The 21466-nt window shown below is 37.1% G+C and overlaps 1 protein-coding gene across 3 annotated transcripts in view; it reads right to left on the minus strand.

The window, feature by feature from the left end:
• HTT (huntingtin) overlaps window positions 1-21466 on the minus strand; it is an 80873-nt gene that overhangs the window by 11645 nt on the left and 47762 nt on the right. For all 3 annotated transcript variants that reach the window (XM_074541638.1, XM_074541637.1, XM_074541636.1), the window contains 21 exons: window positions 20979-21121; window positions 17902-18109; window positions 16265-16406; window positions 14840-15019; window positions 13226-13402; window positions 12296-12372; window positions 10932-11070; window positions 9280-9402; window positions 8206-8419; window positions 7856-8001; window positions 7138-7315; window positions 6761-6853; window positions 6152-6339; window positions 5390-5516; window positions 4440-4540; window positions 2995-3149; window positions 2488-2627; window positions 2236-2318; window positions 1831-1961; window positions 1532-1661; window positions 600-755 (listed from right to left, as the gene is read on the minus strand). In XM_074541638.1, the coding sequence (XP_074397739.1) occupies window positions 600-755; window positions 1532-1661; window positions 1831-1961; window positions 2236-2318; window positions 2488-2627; window positions 2995-3149; window positions 4440-4540; window positions 5390-5516; window positions 6152-6339; window positions 6761-6853; window positions 7138-7315; window positions 7856-8001; window positions 8206-8419; window positions 9280-9402; window positions 10932-11070; window positions 12296-12372; window positions 13226-13402; window positions 14840-15019; window positions 16265-16406; window positions 17902-18109; window positions 20979-21121 (3031 nt within the window). The remainder of the gene's footprint in view (window positions 1-599; window positions 756-1531; window positions 1662-1830; window positions 1962-2235; window positions 2319-2487; window positions 2628-2994; window positions 3150-4439; window positions 4541-5389; window positions 5517-6151; window positions 6340-6760; window positions 6854-7137; window positions 7316-7855; window positions 8002-8205; window positions 8420-9279; window positions 9403-10931; window positions 11071-12295; window positions 12373-13225; window positions 13403-14839; window positions 15020-16264; window positions 16407-17901; window positions 18110-20978; window positions 21122-21466) is intronic.

A 21466-nucleotide genomic window follows, 5' to 3' on the forward strand; every position in this document is an offset into this window, starting at 1 on the left:
TATATTAGTCTCAGAGTTTCTAGAAGTGCTAACTCCTTCCAAAATTATTTGTCATTTTTTTCCTAAACAACTACACTCTGAAATGTTCACTGGAAAGTACTTCTGGTCTACACATCTCAAGACAGAATGATGCAGTGGAGGGAAGAGTGAGGGAGAGAAAAGGGATACCTGACTATCTGGGACTATATTTTCATCACATGCACTGTCCCAGCCTCCCATGAGAGTACAGCCATTCCCCAGCAATACAAATCTAGCAAAAGCTGTTTCTGGCCTGAAGAGTAACAAATGAGGAGTCCAGGGCAAAGGCAACTCTGAACTCAATGCAACAAACCAAAAAGCACATTAAATTATGCTCAAACCTCAAAAAAAAAAATCAAATCAAACAACCTTTCTGCTTGAATACAGGGCAATTGGAGATAATGTTTGCAAACTCTGAAAGCCCAGAATACATATCCTATTACTTCTTACAGCCATGCAGATCAGCTAAAGGATATTCTTAGAGACAAATCCCCCTTAACAAGTATACCAAGTTCTGCAGCAGAAGCTGGGTTAACCTCAACACTCATGAATTTGCAATAAACTTTCTGAGAATTTCTTACCATTCCAAGAACAGCAGCAGCTTTACAAGTAGCTGGTATCAAATACTGTACAAGAATCTCATCTTCTGATGGATGCACCTTTCTCAACTCTGTCAGTGTTGTGTACATCATCTCAAACTGATTCCTTTCTGTAAATAAGTCTGACACTGCCAGAAGCTGTAAGGAAATTAAAATTGAATATAAAAAATTCCCATTAGGAGACAGCCAAAAATTGACTCTCCCTTCTGTTAAAATTGTGAGCAAAATATTCCTCAATTGATCTATTAAATGTGTAAACATTTACTCAAGGGTCTGAAATAACTATTACTATTGTTGTCCAGAATTAATTCCACCATTCACCTCTGATAATAATGACCTCGAAGAAGTCCTTTTTACCAAAAAGTTTACAAAATCAAAGCCACTATAGGAAATAACTCTGGGACATGAACATTGCTATTTACAATGTACTAAATCATCTCAAAATATACAACACATACTTCTCTTGCAGGGATAGTTTCATTTTAAGTCATAAGAATGATAGTGAATAATGGCTGTCAAGACACATGCCACACCTGTATTCTTTAGTTTTGCTTCTACACTTAATAATCAACTTAATTCTCAAATATATTGTTGTTCCATCTTCATTTTCTTACAAAAGGATAGGATAAGAAAGTCTTGCTTTAGAAAGTAGTCAAGTAAAATATAAACTGCCATTAAGTAGCAATAAAGTATTTGCAATGTAGCAGCAGAATATGAAAATCAGATGCTTATAGAGCTTCAATCAATCTAATGCTGTAGTTGCCCAAGCTGTATTTCTGTATTGCCCACAGAATAGCAGTGCCAAGAAAATTCTGTGTGCTCCATACATTAAAAGATGCTTTATAAATGCTACTTAGTTCTGAACACTTGTAACAGATGCTCAGTTATGATTCTGAATAACAACCGAGACTTACTGATCGCACCACTTCACTGATGAGAATCACTGGTGTTCTCTTGCTGGGGTTGGATGGCAATATCCACTGACTGTACAGCTCAAGCAGGAACTGAGAACAAGAATGGATATCCACACCAGCTCGGTGTTTCCTGCAAGGAACAATAAACAAGTAGCTATTCTTAAACCCTGCTAAAATGCTTGATTTGAAATAATACAGTTATTTAACAGCACTCAATTTATAAACCCAGCTTATTGAACTCAATGAAGAAATAAAACCTTATCCCTGACTCAAAAGTGAGGGAAAAAAAAAAAAGATACCTAGTGTTGATAGGAGAGGTAGGTGGTGAGGAAGGAGCAGGTACATCGTTCTCATCTTCTTCATCCTCACCCCACTCTTCTTCTCTCAGTGGAGTGATATTATTTCCTAACCATATAGAGTGTATAGAGACCTTGCAACATACACAAAAGAGAAAAACAAATAGCAAAGAAGTGCATTCAACTCCCCAGTAGTCAGCCTAGAAGAATCTTAGAAGCCAAACATATTTTCATTTAAATGACAGGCAAAACACAGCCTCTAGCTGAGGAGACACCCAGTTATGACCTACTCTGCATCATTCAGAGCTTTTAGTTTCTATATGATGTCAAGCAATGCTTCTTAACTAATTTTTCAGAACTGGAGGAAATGTAATGAAAATCAAGTTTAAAGTTGAGCTTTTAACAAACCTGTCCCAATTTATAATCCATATCTCCTATTTCTCGTTCAGTATTGATCTGCAGTAAGAGTTTTTCATGGCTGATAAGAGCACCTGCAATGAAACACAGGATGCATTTTTTTAAAAGTGCATAATAAAGCACACGTGAAAATGGCTTAATTTTCCACAAACTGGAATTCAAATTCTTTTGAGAGTACCTTTCCCACATTTTAAATGTGAAAGAAATTCAGTCTCCCCTTCCCCCCCACAAACAAGCACTTACCTGTAGTAGCAGGAGAAAGTGATGGAACAGGGTCCCAAGCTTGGTATAAGTGATGAGTAGCAATATTATCTCTCTTAGACACCATTGCCTGGATTTCCTGTTCAACAATTCCCCTGATAACACTTAGCTTCCTCCCAAACCTAAAAGCCCAGGAGAAATCAATTTTAGCAGATTTTTCCTTTAACAGTTTTTTGCAAGTCTGGCTCACACTGTAATGTTGCGTGTCTATGCTTATTTTCAGTATCAGGGAAATGAAAATGTTGAAAAATATGTTCTGCACGCTGTTTACTAGATTTTATTAAGATGTTATCATTTTCAGATAATCTTTTAAGTCAGCAGGTTCACAATGCTAAATCCATGCAACTTGTATGTAAATAGATCCATCCATCCATACTCTAACTTAGAAAATACAATCTACACATATTTTTTTCTGCAACTAGACTAAGCAGCTGTTGTTATGTATTAACCACAAGTTTTATGCATTTGAAAACAAGTGAAAACAAATACCTTGTGTCCAGAGCTTTTAAAGCTTTGTTGCGGGGCTGCTGCTCCAAGCAGCTGACTGCTGGATTGCCTGCAACAGGGATGGTCATGGCACTCAGCACCAGGGAGGTTATGGCTTGCACTGCCAGAACATTGATCTGGGTCCTCTCTGTATCCTCCTGTAAAATGAACTCACTGTAATTTGAATTGTTAAAAAAAAAATCCCAAAAGCTCTGAATATCAGTTTGTCAGGTTTCACTAACTTATCGTTAATAAGCCTGACACCTGCTCTTTTTCCCATGCAGAAATATATGTGACATAAAAAATGCACACAAAGCACTGACTGCAGCAGCAGCACATCCTTTCTTCTCATCAGTCACTCTGCATGCACCCTTCTCTTGTCCAAACAGCATTAAAACCTCAAGATGTCTATTTCAGAACTTTTTTTAAAGTGTTTAGCCTCTTTCTTTGCAGCTACCCATTAGTTACTTGTTGAAACAAAGCATCAGACCACAAATGCATCTGACGCTCTTTAGAAGATGGTAACCAGTGTTCAACTTCCAAAAAATTTTATTTTTATTTCAGAAAATATTAACATACTGAAATTTACAACAGTACAATCATTAATCCACTCCCACCATAATCACCCCTAGACCACGTCTCTAAGTGCCACATCCCTACTGAACACTTACAAAGACAGTAACTCCATCACCTCCCTGGGAAACTTATTCCAATGCCTAACCCCTCTTTCAGTGCAAATTCCTTTCCTAATATCCAATCTGAACCTCCCCTGGTGCAACCTAAGGAGTTCATTTGAGAGATGGCAGACAAGCCCAATCCCCACCTGGCTACACCCTCCTTTCAGGTAGTTGTGGAGAGTGATGAGGATCCCCCTGAGCCTCCTTCCTGAGACTAAACACCTTCAGCTCCCTTAGCCCCAGCCTCAGTTTTGTTGCTGCTCTTTGGACAGAAATATTTAGTATAGGAATTGGTACATAAATGCATATAGTTTGTTATATAAATTAGACAAAAATTCTGCTCTAAATTTCTTCAGCTGTGATCCCCAATTGTTCTCCACTGAATTTTGAACATTTACCTAAGCTAGAAGCCCAGATATCCAAAACACAATTTAAAAGTGGGAGCAAGGCACATGAACATGCGTCTTCAGGTCAACTAATTTCTGGTCAAGAATCTTACAAAAAAACCCCAAAAACTGTGTTGAGTAATGTACTAATAAAGAGTTGAAACAGCTTCATCAATTTTTTTCCTCACTATTTGCATGCTTGCAGAGGCTCTAAGCCAGAAGATGGATGTGTCTGGTCTCACTAGGATATGAGAAAAAGAAAATACAAAATAGAAAAAAAATTCCTTAGTGTTAATCACTTTTTTTCTGCTTTACAGTTTTATTAATAGAAACACTTTTCTTGGTTTAAGTAAAATTTCCTTTAAAAATACAATGAATACATTACCTCTTGCTGGTTTTCCTCCTGGTCCATTACAATGGGCTGAGTTACAAGCACACCAAGCAAAGTAGCCCAAGTCTCTTCAAACTGAGTACGGCTGATCCACCCTATGGAAACACTCAGAGATCTCAGAGATAGCCATTGATGTCTCAATACAAAGCTAAACAGGGAACAGCACTAAAAAAAGGTACATTGTTTCCACAGGTTTAGTTTCATACCACTTCCTATTCATTTTGGTGGTTTTTGTAATGGAACAGGCTTCCCAGGGAAGTGGTCACAGCACCAAGCCTGACGGATTTTAATAAATGTTTGGACAATAGTCTCAGGCCCATGGTGTGACTCTTGGGGATGGTGCTGTGCAGGGCCAGGAGCTGGGACTCAATGATCCTTGTGGGTCCCTTAAAATTCAGCTTATTCTGTGATCTGCTAGGTGTGGATGGGAATGGCAGAGAACAACATTGCAGTTTCTCTCCTTCAGCTCCAAGACGATGGAGAGGACTGGAAACACTGTGCTAAGACACTCATAGAATGGTTTGGGTGGGAAGTACTTTTTCAGGACCTTCTTGTCCAACCCAAATATCTGATGTCTGAGCTGAAGGTAGGTTACAGAGGTATCTTATCCCAGGACTTTATACTGTGCATTAATAGAAAAAAGCGGGGGGGAGAAAAATATTCTCAAACATACTGTCAAGCATATGCTCCAGAAAACAAATGGTCATTCTGCAAGAACACACTGAAATCTCCATGAGCTGGAATAACTTTTGCCTTTATTTCTGTAATTTATTCTCTTCATTGAACAAAATGTACACCATTACTAACCTGCTCTGAAATATTACCTGTCTTCCACATAAGCAACAAAAGTTACCAAACAGTTTCAGATACAGTTATCCAGTAATTTCAAAACACAGGTAAATGCCCAATAAGAGCCAAGTGTATTCATTTAATTTTGTACATACCAAGTGTATTAATGCGGTAGATGAACTCCTTAAAGATTTCCTTTTCTTGAAGAAATTCTACTGGGATTTCAGGAAAAACTGTGCCAAAGTCACCTGAAGGCTTTGGTGACCAGCCTAATTTCCAGACCTAAAGAAGTATAATGAAAGTTTAATTACCCAAACCAGATCTAGTATTTATATCACAGCTCTAAATATACAGGCACTCTTCAAAGGCAATAAGACATCAGCAAACAAACGTAGTTCTCCAAACAGAAAAATACTCAAAGGAAGATGGAACATCTAACAAAACTTATATACAGTGGACACCACAATTGTTATTTTAGGGCTTTTTCCATCATACTTCCCACTGTAAATTAATTATCCAGTTTTATGGTCCAAGTTTAGATATAGAAGCAGGTAAGTTCTTGTCACATATTTCAGTTTAGAAATTGTGCAGAAATGATGCTGAAATGGAATTTAAGGAAGACAGTGCACATACTATTGATGCCTGAAAAAGCACACTGATACCTCAGAGAGGGGGCAAAAAAGTTTCGACCAAAAAACTTATGTTTTTAAATCCCTTCAGAAACAGAGTGCTGAGAAACAGAGAAGTGGCCTTGCCCATCTTGTTTGCTACTCAGTATTCAAAAAGAAAACTGATTGATCAAACCAGTTGAAGGTTGAAGTCCTACTGTAGTAGAACTTCAGATGCAGCACCATGTTTGGTTTTCAAAGTTTTTCAATAACTTTTAAAGTCCTGAAAGAAAAGCATAATAAACATACCAAGGGAGGTACTCTGGTGTAGCTGTTCACTAGAGGCAGCCTTGCTAAACTGATGATGATGTTCTTGAGGACAGGAGTGAGAAATGCAGGGATGCTGCTGTTTCTTTTGTGCCCCAGTGACAAGACAGTCTGCAAGCATTCCACCATCTCAGCTATCATTTCACATGCTGCAATTATGTGTTTTGTTTCTTTGTTGGAGAGAAAGAAATTCAGCTTTACAAAACCACTCAAAAGACAAATAATTTAAAAAGACAGAAACACAAAAAATTCTTAACAAAAGAGTATGTTAATTAAAAAGGACAAAACCACAATAAGGACACAAACTATTTTTTAAAATTTAAAATCCCACACTTTAAAAAGCTCAGTCTGTAGCATACTGCACAGTCAACAGAAACCCCCAAAAGAAAAATCTGCATTAACGTATCACTTTCAAGAAAAAGCAACTATATCTGTAAAAATATGGCAACCTATATTTAATAGGCATTAACCAAGTACAAATAAGGTCTCAGATGAACTTGCATTGTTAAAAATAGTAGTAATGGAAAGGGTACCAAAAAATATTTCTTCAGTGAAAGTTCAGGGTAGAAGCAAAATTCAGTGTTTACTTACTCTGTACATTTGAATCACTTTCCCCCTCACTTAAAGGTTTTGAAGTATTCTTTCTTTCAGGACTCAGAAGTTGATTACCAGGTTCCACAGCAACTGAATTGGAGAACATATTTGAATGATACAGCTATTACCTATTTCTTATTCCATTTTTTAATCAACACCACGTAGTAGTCAAATGTTTGACACATACAAGGCATTTGCCAAGTTCAAAAGTAAACACTAAATTTTAAACAGAAAATTAAAGTAGTAAAAACTAAATGTGTCAAACTAATTGTTAATAAGAACTCCAAGGAAATCCCAGACACACAGCATTTGATCAATGATGACTGGCAATCTATTAACAAAACTTTTCTCCTAGCTGATCAAACGGCGCTCACCTGCTTCTATGATGAATCTAATGCAGTTAATTAAGGAGCAAGCATATGTCACATGAGCTGCAGAAGACAGCAAATTCCAGAGACTAGGCTGCTGTAGTGTCAGACAGCAACAATCCAGACCAGCTTGAAGATCTACACTTAATGGAATCTGGTCATGCGCTAAATGCCATGATAGTGCCTGTACAAAAAGAGAAGTTCTCCCTTAATAGCAAACTCTCAAAACAGAACTTCTAACCGAGAGTGAATTTTTTTAACTCAGCAAAATGTAAAGTATTAGTAGCAAATAATGTTGGGTTTTTTCCCCTGAGAAAACACTATTTATTTTAAGTACAAGAAAATTATCTATACACTGTTAAGTGCCCCAAAAATCAGTGCAAGACCCATTCTCCCAAATGCCAGCAGCAGTCCATCAGTCAATCAACCTCTCCTTGTATAAAGCTGTCCTTGTCCCACAACCCAAATCTGATTTACTAGCAAAAGTCAGACATAAACACTAAGAAGAAATTTCTACAGTTAAGACAAAAGAATTGCCCCAAACAAAATTACTCAGTGGCAATCTGTTTAAGACTTTTTCCCATCCTGAAATATATGTGACACAAACAATGCACACAAAGCACTGACTGCAACAGCAACACATCCTTCCTTCTCATCAGTCACATCAGAGTTGTTCCCTCTCCCAACATTTCATCACATCTTTAATTATGGTGTAGTTTCTTACCTCTACTGACATCACTACGAATTTCAGGATGTCACCCTCTTTGTCAGGAGGAACACGGAGACCAGCTGGTAGTTTTGAGAGTAACAACAAATACTGAGCCAGTGCACGACAAAGTGTCATCATAGACTGATACATCACCTCATCTCCTATAAAATAAGACTGGATGAAATCTAGCAGTTTGAATTTTTTTCCATTCAATAAACCTTTTTCAGAACTATTTCATAAGCACTTTCATGCCAGGTATCTTGATTTTTTTTTTTTTAAATAGTAAGTTCATGTATTCACAAGACATCTGTAAAGTATCTTTGCAGAGGAGAGAATAAACTTTAAAAGATCATTATTTCTATTACCAAAGATGTCGCTTAGTTTTTTCCAGTAGGCTGATGGCTCAGTTGGCAATAGTGGCTGAAAAACCTGGTGGTTGGCTGGAAGGTTTTGTACAGCAGAAGACACATGGTCCAGAGTTACCCTCCGAGCTGTTTCAAAGAGGCTGCTCTTCTGCTCCCTTGAGATCTCATTCATGCCAAGGCTTAAACAAGGTGCTAACAAGCTTAGGTTGAATTCCTGAAATCAAAGAGGAAATTTTTAAAAATTGCTTATAAAGTGAAACTAAGTAACTGGTGGTATTATTCTAACACACTAATGTGAAGGTAAATTTAGAGTTTATTGATTAACTAACTTATTATTAGCACCTCTGCTCTGCTGTGGTGTAACAATATGGTTTAGCCCACACTAGCTCCAAATTTCAATTCCAACCAGTTGGAATTTTCCATTTTGGAAAGAATAATCAATATGCTTATTCCAAATTTTCAGAACAATGTGTGAATAAAGCTTAAGGATGACATATGTGAAGGAATCTTCAAGTAATAATTTTTCAAACAAATCAAGTATCTTTTTAGAAACAGCCTTTTTACTATTATTTCTGCATACCAGCAGCAAATATCTTGGTGATAATTTGAACAAAAGACATCCTTAGATACAAGTTGCCCTTTATGCCAGATTTACTGTCTGTGGCCTGTTACTAGCTTACTGCAAGTCATCCAGCACAGATATTGAAGAGGTGACAGAAACAGCTGGCCTTGGAAGAGACTGTATGGTAAATCAAGATTATGTAAAACTGTAAAATCGGATTTTTCTGATTGCAATACATAAATAAACCTTTGCTTCCACTCTATCTACTCAACCTGTACTACTAGTAAGTTACTATTAGCAACATTGCTAGACAGATATCCACTGTTTTACACAAATATATACTATTTTAGTTTCCAAAATTAAGTGAATTAGTATTATCAGTATATATTATCAGCATTATACAAATTTGAAATGTTTACATTTAAGAATCCAAACACTTCAGAATGTAATCTATTAATACTACCAATAGGAACACTTGAACTAATTTCATCATCTTCCTCTGACCAAGTTACCTTGCTGGTCATGAAGGAGTTGAGGTCAGGCTGAGGAATCCTATTTACCAGCTCTGCTCCTTCCAGAAGTGCTGAGTCAGACCTGATGTAACACTGTGACCGCACCAGGGACACATACCAGTCCTTCAACGATCAAAAATGGAAATTTATTACATACTTGTTTCCAGAAAACAACACAGGACATGGGGGCAGAGGGAGAACTGCTCATTAGCATTGCATGTCTAAGACATTCATAGGCTACATTATTTAAAAAAAACCAAAACCCTTAAATTAAAAAGCAAGGCAAAACAAACAAGTGGTGAATGGAAATGGAACATCTTAAACTGGACCAATGAATGTTCAGTGACAAGCTGTCTATTTCCATAAGGTCTGGACAGGAAATGAGGAAAAAGTCATCTTAATATAGAGTGCAGGTACTTGTATTAGGATCCTAAACCTGACCAGACAATCTAGAAAAAAGGCATGGGACACTCAATAGTCACACAAATATAACACTAATTAGAGAAAAAACAATATTATAATGAAGGAAGAAAACTCTTCAAATTAAATATATATATACATATAATAAATAAAAATAATAAATGTAAATTATATTTTTTTTTCAGAGATTCAAATCAATTTGCTGACACTAATTAATTAGAACACAACTAAACCTGTCAGAGTTCAAGGAGCACCAGGACAATGCTATTAGTGATAGGATTTATTTTTATGTAGCCCTGTGAGAAGCAGGGAGTTGGACTCATTGATCCTTATGAATCCCTTCCAATGTAAGATATTCTATGATTCTGTGAACCACGCAGAAGTTGTAGGGGAAGCACAAAAACTACTTTTGTTTAGAATTTACAGGGACAGACAAAGGAGATTTTTGGGGTAATTTGAAGACAAAGCTATGGGTAAATGGGTTCTGGGCACAGCATTTTCTCCTGCTGTCCAAGCAGGTCTCAACATCTCCCCTAAGCCAGTGACTGCTCAGACTCATCCCAACTTCCAGCTAATCAAATAATTTTTGCCATCTCAGTTACACGTGTTTCCTAACACTGTGTATCACTATAGAACATGGAGAGATGAAAAGGAGAAATTATTTGTACCATGGGACAAACTAGAAAAAAGGAAGACAGAAGGCCCCAAGACTTGCTCTTAGCCTTCCAATTCTCTTGGAAATAAACATGTCTAAGTTCATGAAAGACAGAAACATTTCAGTATTCTTGATTGTTCTCTGAAAGTAATTTAAAGCTGAGAAGGACAAACTGAACAAGCAATGTTTAACTTCCAAGAGACAGCCAACAACTTTCAGCAAATGAATAAAACTAATAACTGTAGTAAAACACATCAAGAAAACAAGATTTAGCTGTCTCTATTGAACTGCATATAAATCTTTCTATTAAAGTTGAACGAAGAAACTAAACTTGGTAAATTTTTCACAGCACTGTCGATATAACAAACATCTATGTTTGTGCTAATCATCCATCCTAAGTTCAACAGTCAGCCAATACACATGAAATTAATCACTGATCTATATTTGAGATACAATAGGACAATCCTGAGAGCATTAACTGCACAGTAAAAATAAGCTGCATTTAAATATTTTGTAAAGAATAAAGCTTCTTTATAGCCAAGGCAGTTCTAGTGATTCTTTCTAAATATAATCTTACTTTGTCTAGAACTACATTCTCTAAAGGTGGTTGATCTTCTCCATCCAGTGGGTGTGAGGTGACCAGAGGTGAGGGACTGGTTGTGTCTGGAGCTACCATGAGACGAAACCTATCCAGGAGTGAGTAGAGTCTTTGGTGTCTGAAAACAGAAGAACACATCAGCACAGGGCTACCTCAGCTTTGTAAATAATTTAAAATAGAAAGACATTCAGTGACTCAATTCCAATCCCAGGACAGAAAAGCAGTAGGGTCTTCACTTTTTTGTTAGATACATGCAGTCACATGATGCAAACTTTCTTCAGGTATCAGAGGCCAAAATTAATTAACTCAGCATTATCAACAAATAAAGATTTACATTTAATTTAGTGTCAAAATTAGTGATATACCTAAGCTTAAAATACAGCTTTCTTTATCCAGCACATCTTTTAATGAGTAAGAAGAGTCAAAGTTAGTGTACCGATTATTTGACTACAAGAAAATACATTTTAACAGATGCTAACCAATAACCCACTAAAACTATACTTCTATTTTAAAAAATGATCCCTCACTGTACTAAAAACTCCAGTTTCTGGATTTATATCAGTGCCAGATTTTTTTTTTTTGTTCAGGTTTTTTTTGTGTTTTTTTTTCAAATTCCACTACTGCTATCAATAACTTGTACAAAGTAATTTTTAATTTTTTTCCCTTATTAAATTGAACATTACCTATGTAGGCACATACTATTGATCTACTGCAGTCTCGCATTTTAGTTTCTTTCCCCTACTGATTTCAGTCAACAGATATTAACCTCAAACAGCAATGACAAGAAAAGTAAAGAAGAATCTTTCCAACATCAAATAGAAGTTTTTTAAAAAATTAGTAATTTGCTCCTTTTTATACAAGCAGTTTAAACAGCCAGAAGACTAAACAGTTAAAACTTTTAACACAGTATTCTGGGAGGAAAAAAAACCAACTAAACAAACCCCAAGCCCATTTAGCTTGAACTGACAATATTTTGCAAGTTTGAGGAAAATAAAGTTTGCTTTAGCAAAACCCATTTTGTCAAGAAATTAATTTGCAGCTGCTGTCTCTCAAAAGTTAAATAGTGAGTGGGATGCAGGAAAGAGAATTTGAAGCAACCCTGTAGAGCTTGCTTCAGTTCTTAAGTAGTTCTTATTGCAAATTCAACTCAGCCAGCACAACTGCCCCTTGGGCCAGAACACGCCAGCATCTTATGAGAGGCTTTAATCCCAGTTTAGTCCCCAAACCAACCCACTATCTGACCTCTAGGAAAAAAGCCAAAATGTGGGAAAACAGAATTAACACAATTTATATTAGAACATTACTTAGTTTGACATTTTAATGGTATTGTTGGTATTTTTTACCTTGCTGCTAATCCACTGTTTTGAAGGTACTCCTGAATCCTATCCAGTTCTTCAACTGGTAACTGAGCAATGCTATTCTATATGAAAAAAATCACAAGAATTTCAGAGGACAGATAGAGGTAAAACCCCAAAAATACTTTTACCAGATCAACAATAAAGAGAAATAAAGTAAATATTCATTCTCGGGTTTCTGTGCTTGAAATGGCTCCCAGGTATTAGAAAGTCTCTTCTTTCCCAGCCCCATGACTGAAGAAGTCGAAATTCATCGGTTCTGCTTTTCAAGGTTGTTTATTTTTTCTTATCTACTACATTCCTTCTCTGACCTGCTGAGATCTGTCCGGCAGGTCAGTTTGTGGCACACTGCCCGCCCTTGGGGTGGTGTTAGCTTTTTATACTAAGAATTACGTGTACTTCATTTACAATAATTTTCCAATACCTATCATCTAACAGTCTGTCTCTACTCTAAACCAATCTAGAAGTGTCACCATCACAGCAAAAGATGGAGGACAGGAAGAAGGAGGACAGGACACGCCCAGATTCCTCCACCTTGCCCCTTGAAGCCCCATTCTAAATCCCCAAAATTCTACTTTTTCGGTCTGTGATAAATTAACTACTATTCTACTCAAACTCTTGTTTGTGCCTTGTAACTCTTCACACAAAGTTGGTAATCGTTTCCATGGGCTAAAATCGAAGGCACAGGTGTTTTTGACTCTGTGCCAAGGTCTCTGAGCCCCTTGCCAGGGTCTCAAGCCATCCAGGGCAGTCAGAGGAATGTCCTGGGTTCCAACAATTCATGCATCTCTATAGAAAATAACGAACTTGGTCAAATGAAATCACTTAACCATATTTTGATGTCCTTTAAACCATTGCTCCTGACAAGCCTGGTGGCACCCCAAGTGCCTCCCAGGGCAGGCAGGGATTGCAGTGTACCTGCAGAGTTGCTGCCAGCAGCATCTCCACGCGGCGGCAGGCCAGGGTGTCCACCATGCGCGCCAGCACGCGGAAGGGCGTGCACAGCAGCTTGTCCACGTACAGCGTCAGCACCGCCCCCGACTGGCTCAGGTGGATTCCCTCCAAGCACTGCAAGGTCTTCTTCAGGGTTGTGGGCTTCATGTTCAGCATGGAACAGAGAAACACACAAAAAATTACAATCAGTTCAGAATACAAAGATCTTAGAGGGAAAGACACTCAGAAAAAACTACCTGATCAATATAATCGTCTTTGTGTGAATGAGTTACTGGGCCATTTAATTAATATGAACCATAAGTTGTTTGATGTGTAACTGTAAAAGCTCACTCTTATACAAGGAAACAAAACATAGGGAGCAAAACTTTTAGGGGAAAGAAGTTACAGATTTAAGTAAGAAACTGCAAAAAGCTTCAAATAAGAGTGAAAAGATTCATCTCTTTCTGGAAGAAGGCAGGAACATGTGCATAGTCAAGACATGTGACAGTACAGAAATCCAGACAATCCTTGGGGGGTTTTCTGAGCCTATATTAAGAATATGTTTTGATCCTGCAGCAGCAACTGAGGATCAAAAGGACGTGCAAATAACTTTTTTTATTTCTTTTTTTGTTAAATATAAACACCAATTCAGCATAAATATTCTAAAGGGAGAAACACAGAGACAAACCAGTTTGACTCATGAAACCAATCTTGGTTTAGAGCAGTGTTAATACCAGCTATTTGAATTTTACTGTCTTTCCTGATAATCACTAAACATTTCACATAGTGACTACCTCTTCCACTAAAACATATTCAGTTTAATTCATTCTGCTGATTCCCAGCTAGTGAAGCCCAGGCTAATATCACATAACTTTAAAGCTGCCCTAGATTTACACAGAGACAATGGAAAGAGATAGGAAACAGCACTGAAGCTACTCAGGGTGCAGGTGGCACAATTATCTCTAGATTATTATCACATTAATCACAATTATTTCTAGAGAAAGTCCAGCAAATGAAATTTCCCATGATTAAGAGAGATGCATACAACCTTATATCCCTACAAAATATCATCTCCTCCTTTTAATTTGTAAACTAAAATAATCAAGACAAATAATAGCCTGAATTTCTTGGTGATTTTCCCTCACCAAGTGGCTGCAACTTTCAGAACAGATCAATGGGGAAGGCATGAGCTCACAAACCATTTTCATATTGCCAGGGCCTATGAAGATGAACTGGTTCCTACTCCTGCCTCTATAGTTAGTTTGCTATTTACACTACTAAGGTACTGAAGTCAAAGTTGAAAGTTACAGCTTTAATTTACCCATCAAATATTGATTATGTGGGAAAATAACCATTAAGGAAGAAAAGCAGCTTAACCATCTCCACCTGAATTCATAGATTTGATGGACTGGAACACATCTAATGCTGAAGTTGCTAATATAAGGTTTGCTGCTTGCATTTTTAAGTAAGTGACTTTAAAAATAAAATTACAAGTTGATAAATGACCCAGAAATGTCAAACTTTGCATACTTATCAGTTAAACTTATGCTGACATGAAGTGACTTTATTCTTTACAAGAAGTCAAAAAGTTAAACTTACAGCTGCAAGATTCTCACAGCGTGACTGAATGGCCTGGATGAAGAGACCACTGGCTGCTGAATTCCTGTGAACAGCACTGATAAAATCTTGCACTGGAGGCTCATGGGACAGATGAATCAAGTCTTGAACATGATTCACAATAAGCCAGGTCAGGTGTTCTGAATCATGTAGGTTTTGACACTGAAGGGGAAAAAATTAAAATTTGATTGCAGAAATTAAAATTAAGATTTTAATTACTAAACATGACACAACATAAAGTTTCTCATATATGATTCTGGTAGCTACTTTGAAATAGAGTGGTATTAAGATGGTATCTCATTACCACCATCATTATTTTTACATGATAAATTTTCCATATGTTTTGCTCTTGTTGCAAATTAAGGTATTTACCATGAATATGTAGCTTATTTTTCTAAAAACACTAAAAAACAGGTTAGAAATAAGTAAATTGAGAAGACTGATTCAAAGATGCTGCTTTCGATGAAATGGGTTTGAAATAAACATACACACAAACTGTCTTGCAAAATGTGATTTTCATTTAGGCTTCTTAAAAATTTCTTATCACTACTGGCCTTTAACACAAAATGAAGAATTTCTGGAAAGTAAATCCAAAGACATCTATCAATAATTAATGTCAAACCTCTAAAGGCTTGTGTATATCAACAAGCAGTGGAATGCAACACAAAAATATCTGTAGAGTTATCCAGGCAATGCTGAGAGCTTGTACAGTACCTCAGTAAAGAGGTTTTGGAGGATTTTACATTGGATGACCTCTAATCTGACCCTAGGGACAGTCCATTCATACTTGAAGTGCTTCCTAAACAAAGCTTTCTATTCAGTTGAACCTGGAAGGAATGCAGTTTCCTTACCTCAAAACTGATCTGAGGTGCAAAGCCAAGTGCAATATCTCCTATTACTGAAAATTCACTTCAGAAGTTCCCAGTGAACTAAAACTCTAATACTGAGGCAGCAAAAGGCCAAAGCCATAGAAATTTTTGCTTTACTGAAGAACCAAAATGGAAGTTCAAATGTTAATGTAAAACCTCTTTTCTTACGGTGTAGAGATGTAAATTTGTTGTCCCTCTGACACTGCACTGCTACTGATGTTGGGAAGTCTGAACTACTTAGTGTGCCCCAAGCAGGTCCCAGGTAAGGGATGTGATACCCAGAAGGTAATTCTATTGCCCACCAGGTAAACTTTACAAGCCAAGAGAACTCACAGCTTAGAACAGAAAATAATGCCAAATGAGGTCATATCTAAGCTTACAGAAGCACCATCTGAAAATGAAATTACTAGTTTCACAGATCTTCATTTTTCACTTCACACACTTCACTCTTCAGTTAACACATATCAGTAATAAAGGACTGTCAGCATCCTGAAATAACTCAAAACTGTAGTTATAAAAGTCATAATTCAAAACTTACAACATAGTCACAGAAGAGAATGAGTGCTCCTCTTCTCACTATCTCACGATTGCACATGCCACGCTTGGATTCCAGGTCAGATTCATCACTGTCTCCAGATATATGAGGGCTCAGCAATTTTGTAGTAGAAAGGCTGTGTCTCCTGCAAAAAGTACATTATATGGTGTTATTATTTTCTTGGTATGGCTAGTGAAACATGAAAAAAGTGCTTGGAGTATCCTACCTATGCCCTTACATGACATGTCTTTCCCTGTAAACTTCATTCAAACATTACACGTCCTTGAAGCAGACACTTTGCTTTCCATCATATTTTTATTTTTTCAACAATTGCAGCATTGCTTATTACTTTTTCAGACAATCTAAAGAACCAAATGAACTATTTAAAAGAAAAACACAGGCTCTTGCAACTCTGGTAGGATAATAGAACCTAACACTGTATTTTCTTCTCAAACCAAACTAGTGTTCTTAAGCACTTATTCTAGTGTCAGATTAAAAGTGATGCCCAACCCAGAAAAGAGATGATACTGGTAAATAAAAAAAAAATGTACTACTATTTTAGCTCATGGAATCATCAAAGTTGCCTGTAAGATCATCAAATCCTACCTTTAACCTAGCACCACATCATGGCTCACCACCAAGCCATATACTGAAGTGCCACATGCACACACCTTTTCACCACTTCCAGGGATGGTAATTCCACCCTTCCCTAGACAGCTTTTTCCAATGCCTGAGAAGTTGCCCTGTTTTGCTCATAATCCTGGTAATTCTATGTTTCCACAAATTAGAATAATATATTTTCAATACATAAGGTTGAACTGAAGCAAGAATCTCACATTTGTGAAAGTATTTATGCACTTCAGTTGTAGAGCAAGATGAGACTGCCCAACACTCACTGCACAAGCACCAGAAATGTCCCTCAAGTCACTTGTTCACCTCCCTCTACAATCAGCACAGAGGAACACCCACCCTCACAGAAGGTCCCTTCCTTATCCACCGAGGACAAATCATTCCAATGCCTGACTGGTGGAATAAACTAACTTCAGGCAAAGAGAATACCCATTTTAGATCCAATCTCCAAAATTCACACAACCAGTGTTAAGTGAGGTTGTTACAGGTCTCAATGCTAATGAACCAGCAGGGTGCTAATACCATGTTTTGACAGCATTTAGCAAGAGACCCACTGAGAACAGATAATCCTGTAGCTACAGTTATATCATCAGATTGTATTATCACAAACACAACAGTGTCCATCATCTCCACTGGCTGGTTATTGCCTAGAAAGTGAAATATCAGCTCCCCATGAAACACTGAGTATTTTGCTATAGTTATTTCCATAGTTTCAATAAAAAGTAGCACAAAGATGAAGTTTTCTTGCCGTAGAAGTGGAGAGATTACCTGGCAGTTCTTCTGAGGAGCAACTGAGTGCAGGACACATTTCCTGAGTATGGAAGTCACACCAATATCAGAACAGACAACATGTACACGCATGAAGTAAATGCAGAACTACATTTCATAATCCAAGCAGCACCATTCAGTGGGGTGACAGGCTCGGCAGAAAGCAGCTTGATTGTTTTAATATCATTTTAGAAAATATAATTATATGAAACACACTACTAGAGAACAAAACCAAAACTTACTTTGGGGTTTGATGCACTTCTGACCACCAGTTGTAGTTGGTATAATTGACAAGAAGCAAAATGTGACACCAGAGGAGAACTAAAGAAGGATGAGTGGGAATCATGGACTGAACAAGGTCACTCAGACTTTCGAGTGTGTAGAAACTACCATCAGATCCATCTCCTGTAAAAAGTCTGGTGGCTGCAGCTGTGATTCTTCTAAACATCCCTGAAAACAATAAAACCATGTTAGAGTAACAAAGCTGTAGTCTGAATTCTGAAGTTTTAAAATTATTCAGGGTAGAATTTCTGCAAGAAAGGCAAATTCTAAGCAGTTTTACAAATTTAAGGTAAGTGATGAAGTTTGCCAAAGGGCAGTGTGTAAACCAGTAATTACCAGCTGTCAGACTCAATAAATCATGTTTACATAGCTTTCATGGCAATTCTCATTTATCTGATTCATGAAAACCTTCATTAAACTTAAAACTGTCACCTGTGGACCAGGGTTAGTTTGTTTGTAAATTAAAACAGAGATGTTCTACTCAAGAACCATGAGGTAACTACCACTCTGCATGTTAAGGAAGAACACCTATGAGTATCGTCCTTCAGAGAATGGCTTTCCAAACATATTTAGTTGAAACTAAATTTATTCTCTTTCATCCAATTATCCAATTTCTAAAGTGCAAAAATTAGGTATTTCTGCCATTACCCTGAAAACGGAACACTCTGCAAAAAAGCAGAATTTTGCTTTTTGAATGGCTGATTCTGTATTTGTATGCCAAAACAAAAGTTGGGAAAAAAGAAATTAGAAAATGGTGGGAAAACAAGGAAAATTGTCTAAAAAGCTACAAGGTAGTCCTAAGGTATAGGACTTTGAGTTTCTATGAGAAGATAAGATCAGGGGGAAAAAAAAATCTTCAGAGTCAGTTAGGAACCAAGAGCTAATGAGAATAATGAAGGAAATCTGCAGTGTTAGTTGCTCTCTTTGCCAGACACACAGAAGAATGAAGCTGTAAATTCCACAGCCATGTGGACCAATTTAAGCTGCCCCCAGGAGTGACAAACGCACAATGTAAATAGCAAAGAATGGGAAAAATAGCTGAGTCTCAAATCTCTGGTTCCACTTATTAGCAAAGGAGTGCTAACCCCATTCCAGCTCCCTGCATTTGCAGAAACTACACCATCTAGTGACTTCCTACAGTCATAAAAACATTGCATGCTCATCCTTTTACTTTGTTCATGCCTTTTATTTCTAACTTCAGAGGAACAGATTGAGAACGTTCATTTATTATCTAGTAGCTTCCTACAGTTGGAAACAGGAGTCAGCAATGCTCACATTTTGAAAAAAAACTGCAATGGGTGAGAAGAAAAAACATCCAAGTAGAACAGTGGTTAGAAATTACAGAATACAGCCAATGTTTCACACACAAATTGCTGTAAGCTACACCCATAGTTGGGAGAATGTAACTTAAAGAGAAAATAATTGTGGAAGTTCTAACTGAACAAAAGAAAAGCATTACAAATTCAGGCAGTTAGTTAATCCTCAACCTAAACAAATATGTTATGACATGAAAATACAGCCCAGATGTCTGAACAACTTTTCTTTTACCCTATTACACCATACTGGTACTAGTGGTAGTAATATACCTGAAGTTATTTGTAGTTTTACATTAAATTAATTTCTAGAGATCATCTAATCCACATATCCCAGTGTTCTGCATGAGTATTTTAATATTTAATTTTAATTTTGCATGAAAATTTCTACATAATTCCTGGCAAGACTCCCAGAGCAGCCTGGCAGCCAGTCACAGCAGCAGAACTAGCTGAACCTTCCTTTCAATTATCCCCAGCTCCCACTGTGGAAGAACCCACTGCCCCAATTTCAATCACCAGCTTCACTTTCTGACTTCATTGCTCCTGGCTTGACACCATTTAATCACTCTATGCCAAAACACCCTGGTGTAAGTTATTTGTAAAATATTGATTCAAACATTTTTCCTAAACATAAATTAATATATAATGAAAATATACACTATTATAATTACATAATTTTATATAATAAAATAGTATAAAAACATAATAAAATTATTACTGTAACAGACACATGGGAAGAGAACTGTCACTCCGTCCAGAGTTCTGGGCCCTAAAGCACACCTAAAACAAAGATTAATTTTGTGTTTCTTCACACACACTCTTGGAGCCTTTGCACCAAGAACCTCAGTTTGGAAGACTCCCATTTCACAATGCAAGGCAACAGAACACAGAGTTCCTTGTCCCATGTCGCCAAGGAAGCCTATGAAGAAGCAGGGACTTGTACCAAGACCTTTTAAATTGCAGACAACTAAGAGTAAACCAAGGCTGCATTTCAGCTGCAAGCTGAAAATCAGAAGCAAAAGGGGCAGTCATAGCAAAGAAAGAATAAAGAAAAAAGAAAGTCACACTAGTTCACTATTCAGAAAATAAGACTAAGGAATCAAGCTAGGGACTAAGGAATTACCAAAGGGGAAGGCATTGGGTATCCAGCAGAAGAAACCTAAGGGAAAATTTCCAAACCTGAAGCAAGGAACTCAAGACTGGTGAGCTAGAAAAGTGCCACCTTTCCTGGTTTTCTGGGGCGGTTTTTTGGTTTTGGTTGGTTAGTTTTTTGTTTGGTTTGTTGGTTTTTTTGCTTGTTTGTTTTATATATTTTTACTAATTATGGCAAAAGCCAGGAACCTTCCTTGTCATGAGCCTGAGTTAATGGTCAGTGACTCAGTATTTTAAGCCAGATATACCAACCAACCTCTAAACTAAGATAAAACATGAGAATTACAGCTACAAATTTGGACTGCTTTGTGTTTTCTGGACTGAAAAATTTTAGACAGTTACAAGGAGAGACGAAGAATCACTACTTACATTTTGTTCCACAAAGACAGAAGAAATGTGCAAAATGTGCCCTGTGTGCATAAGCACCATGTTTGCTAAGTTCTCTACAGGGAGTAAAATGTAACCTCTTCAGCACTTACATATTCCTTCTCAGTAGTTCAATGCATTTATGAGTTGTCTTGGAACTTAAAAACCACTGCATGCTATGACCTGGGCAACATTTCCAACATTACCTGATTTGAAGATGTGTATTAAGCACATAAGCAGTGTTCCCAGCTCCTGGCAGTAGAAAGTGTGCTGCTGCTCATTCATGTCCACTTTTAATTGCTTGGTGACAATATCTTCCAGTAGAATGCCAACCAGTTGTAGTAAGAATCTTGAAAGAAACACATACAATCAATAGGAAAATTATCAATCTTTCAGAAAAAGATGAAGCTAGCCAATGAAACTTGGGATTGAAAAATAAAATACAAAGCTCTTGTCCACCCATCCTAAATAACATACTAAATGAAATGCTACAGAACATGTTAACCTAAAACAAATAGCATGCTATATGATCACAAACATGTCAATAATTACATATTAAATCCAGATTATCTCTCATCAGCTACAGTCACAGTAACATTGGCCCAATTCACTTACAAAGCAAATATTCAGAATGCTGTGGTGTCTTTATAGTGATTTGCTTAAAGTGATTGAGTTAAATCAAACTAAAACCAAT

This window comes from Zonotrichia albicollis, chromosome 5 (assembly GCF_047830755.1).
Source record: "Zonotrichia albicollis isolate bZonAlb1 chromosome 5, bZonAlb1.hap1, whole genome shotgun sequence".
Classification (NCBI taxonomy): Eukaryota; Metazoa; Chordata; class Aves; order Passeriformes; family Passerellidae; genus Zonotrichia; species Zonotrichia albicollis.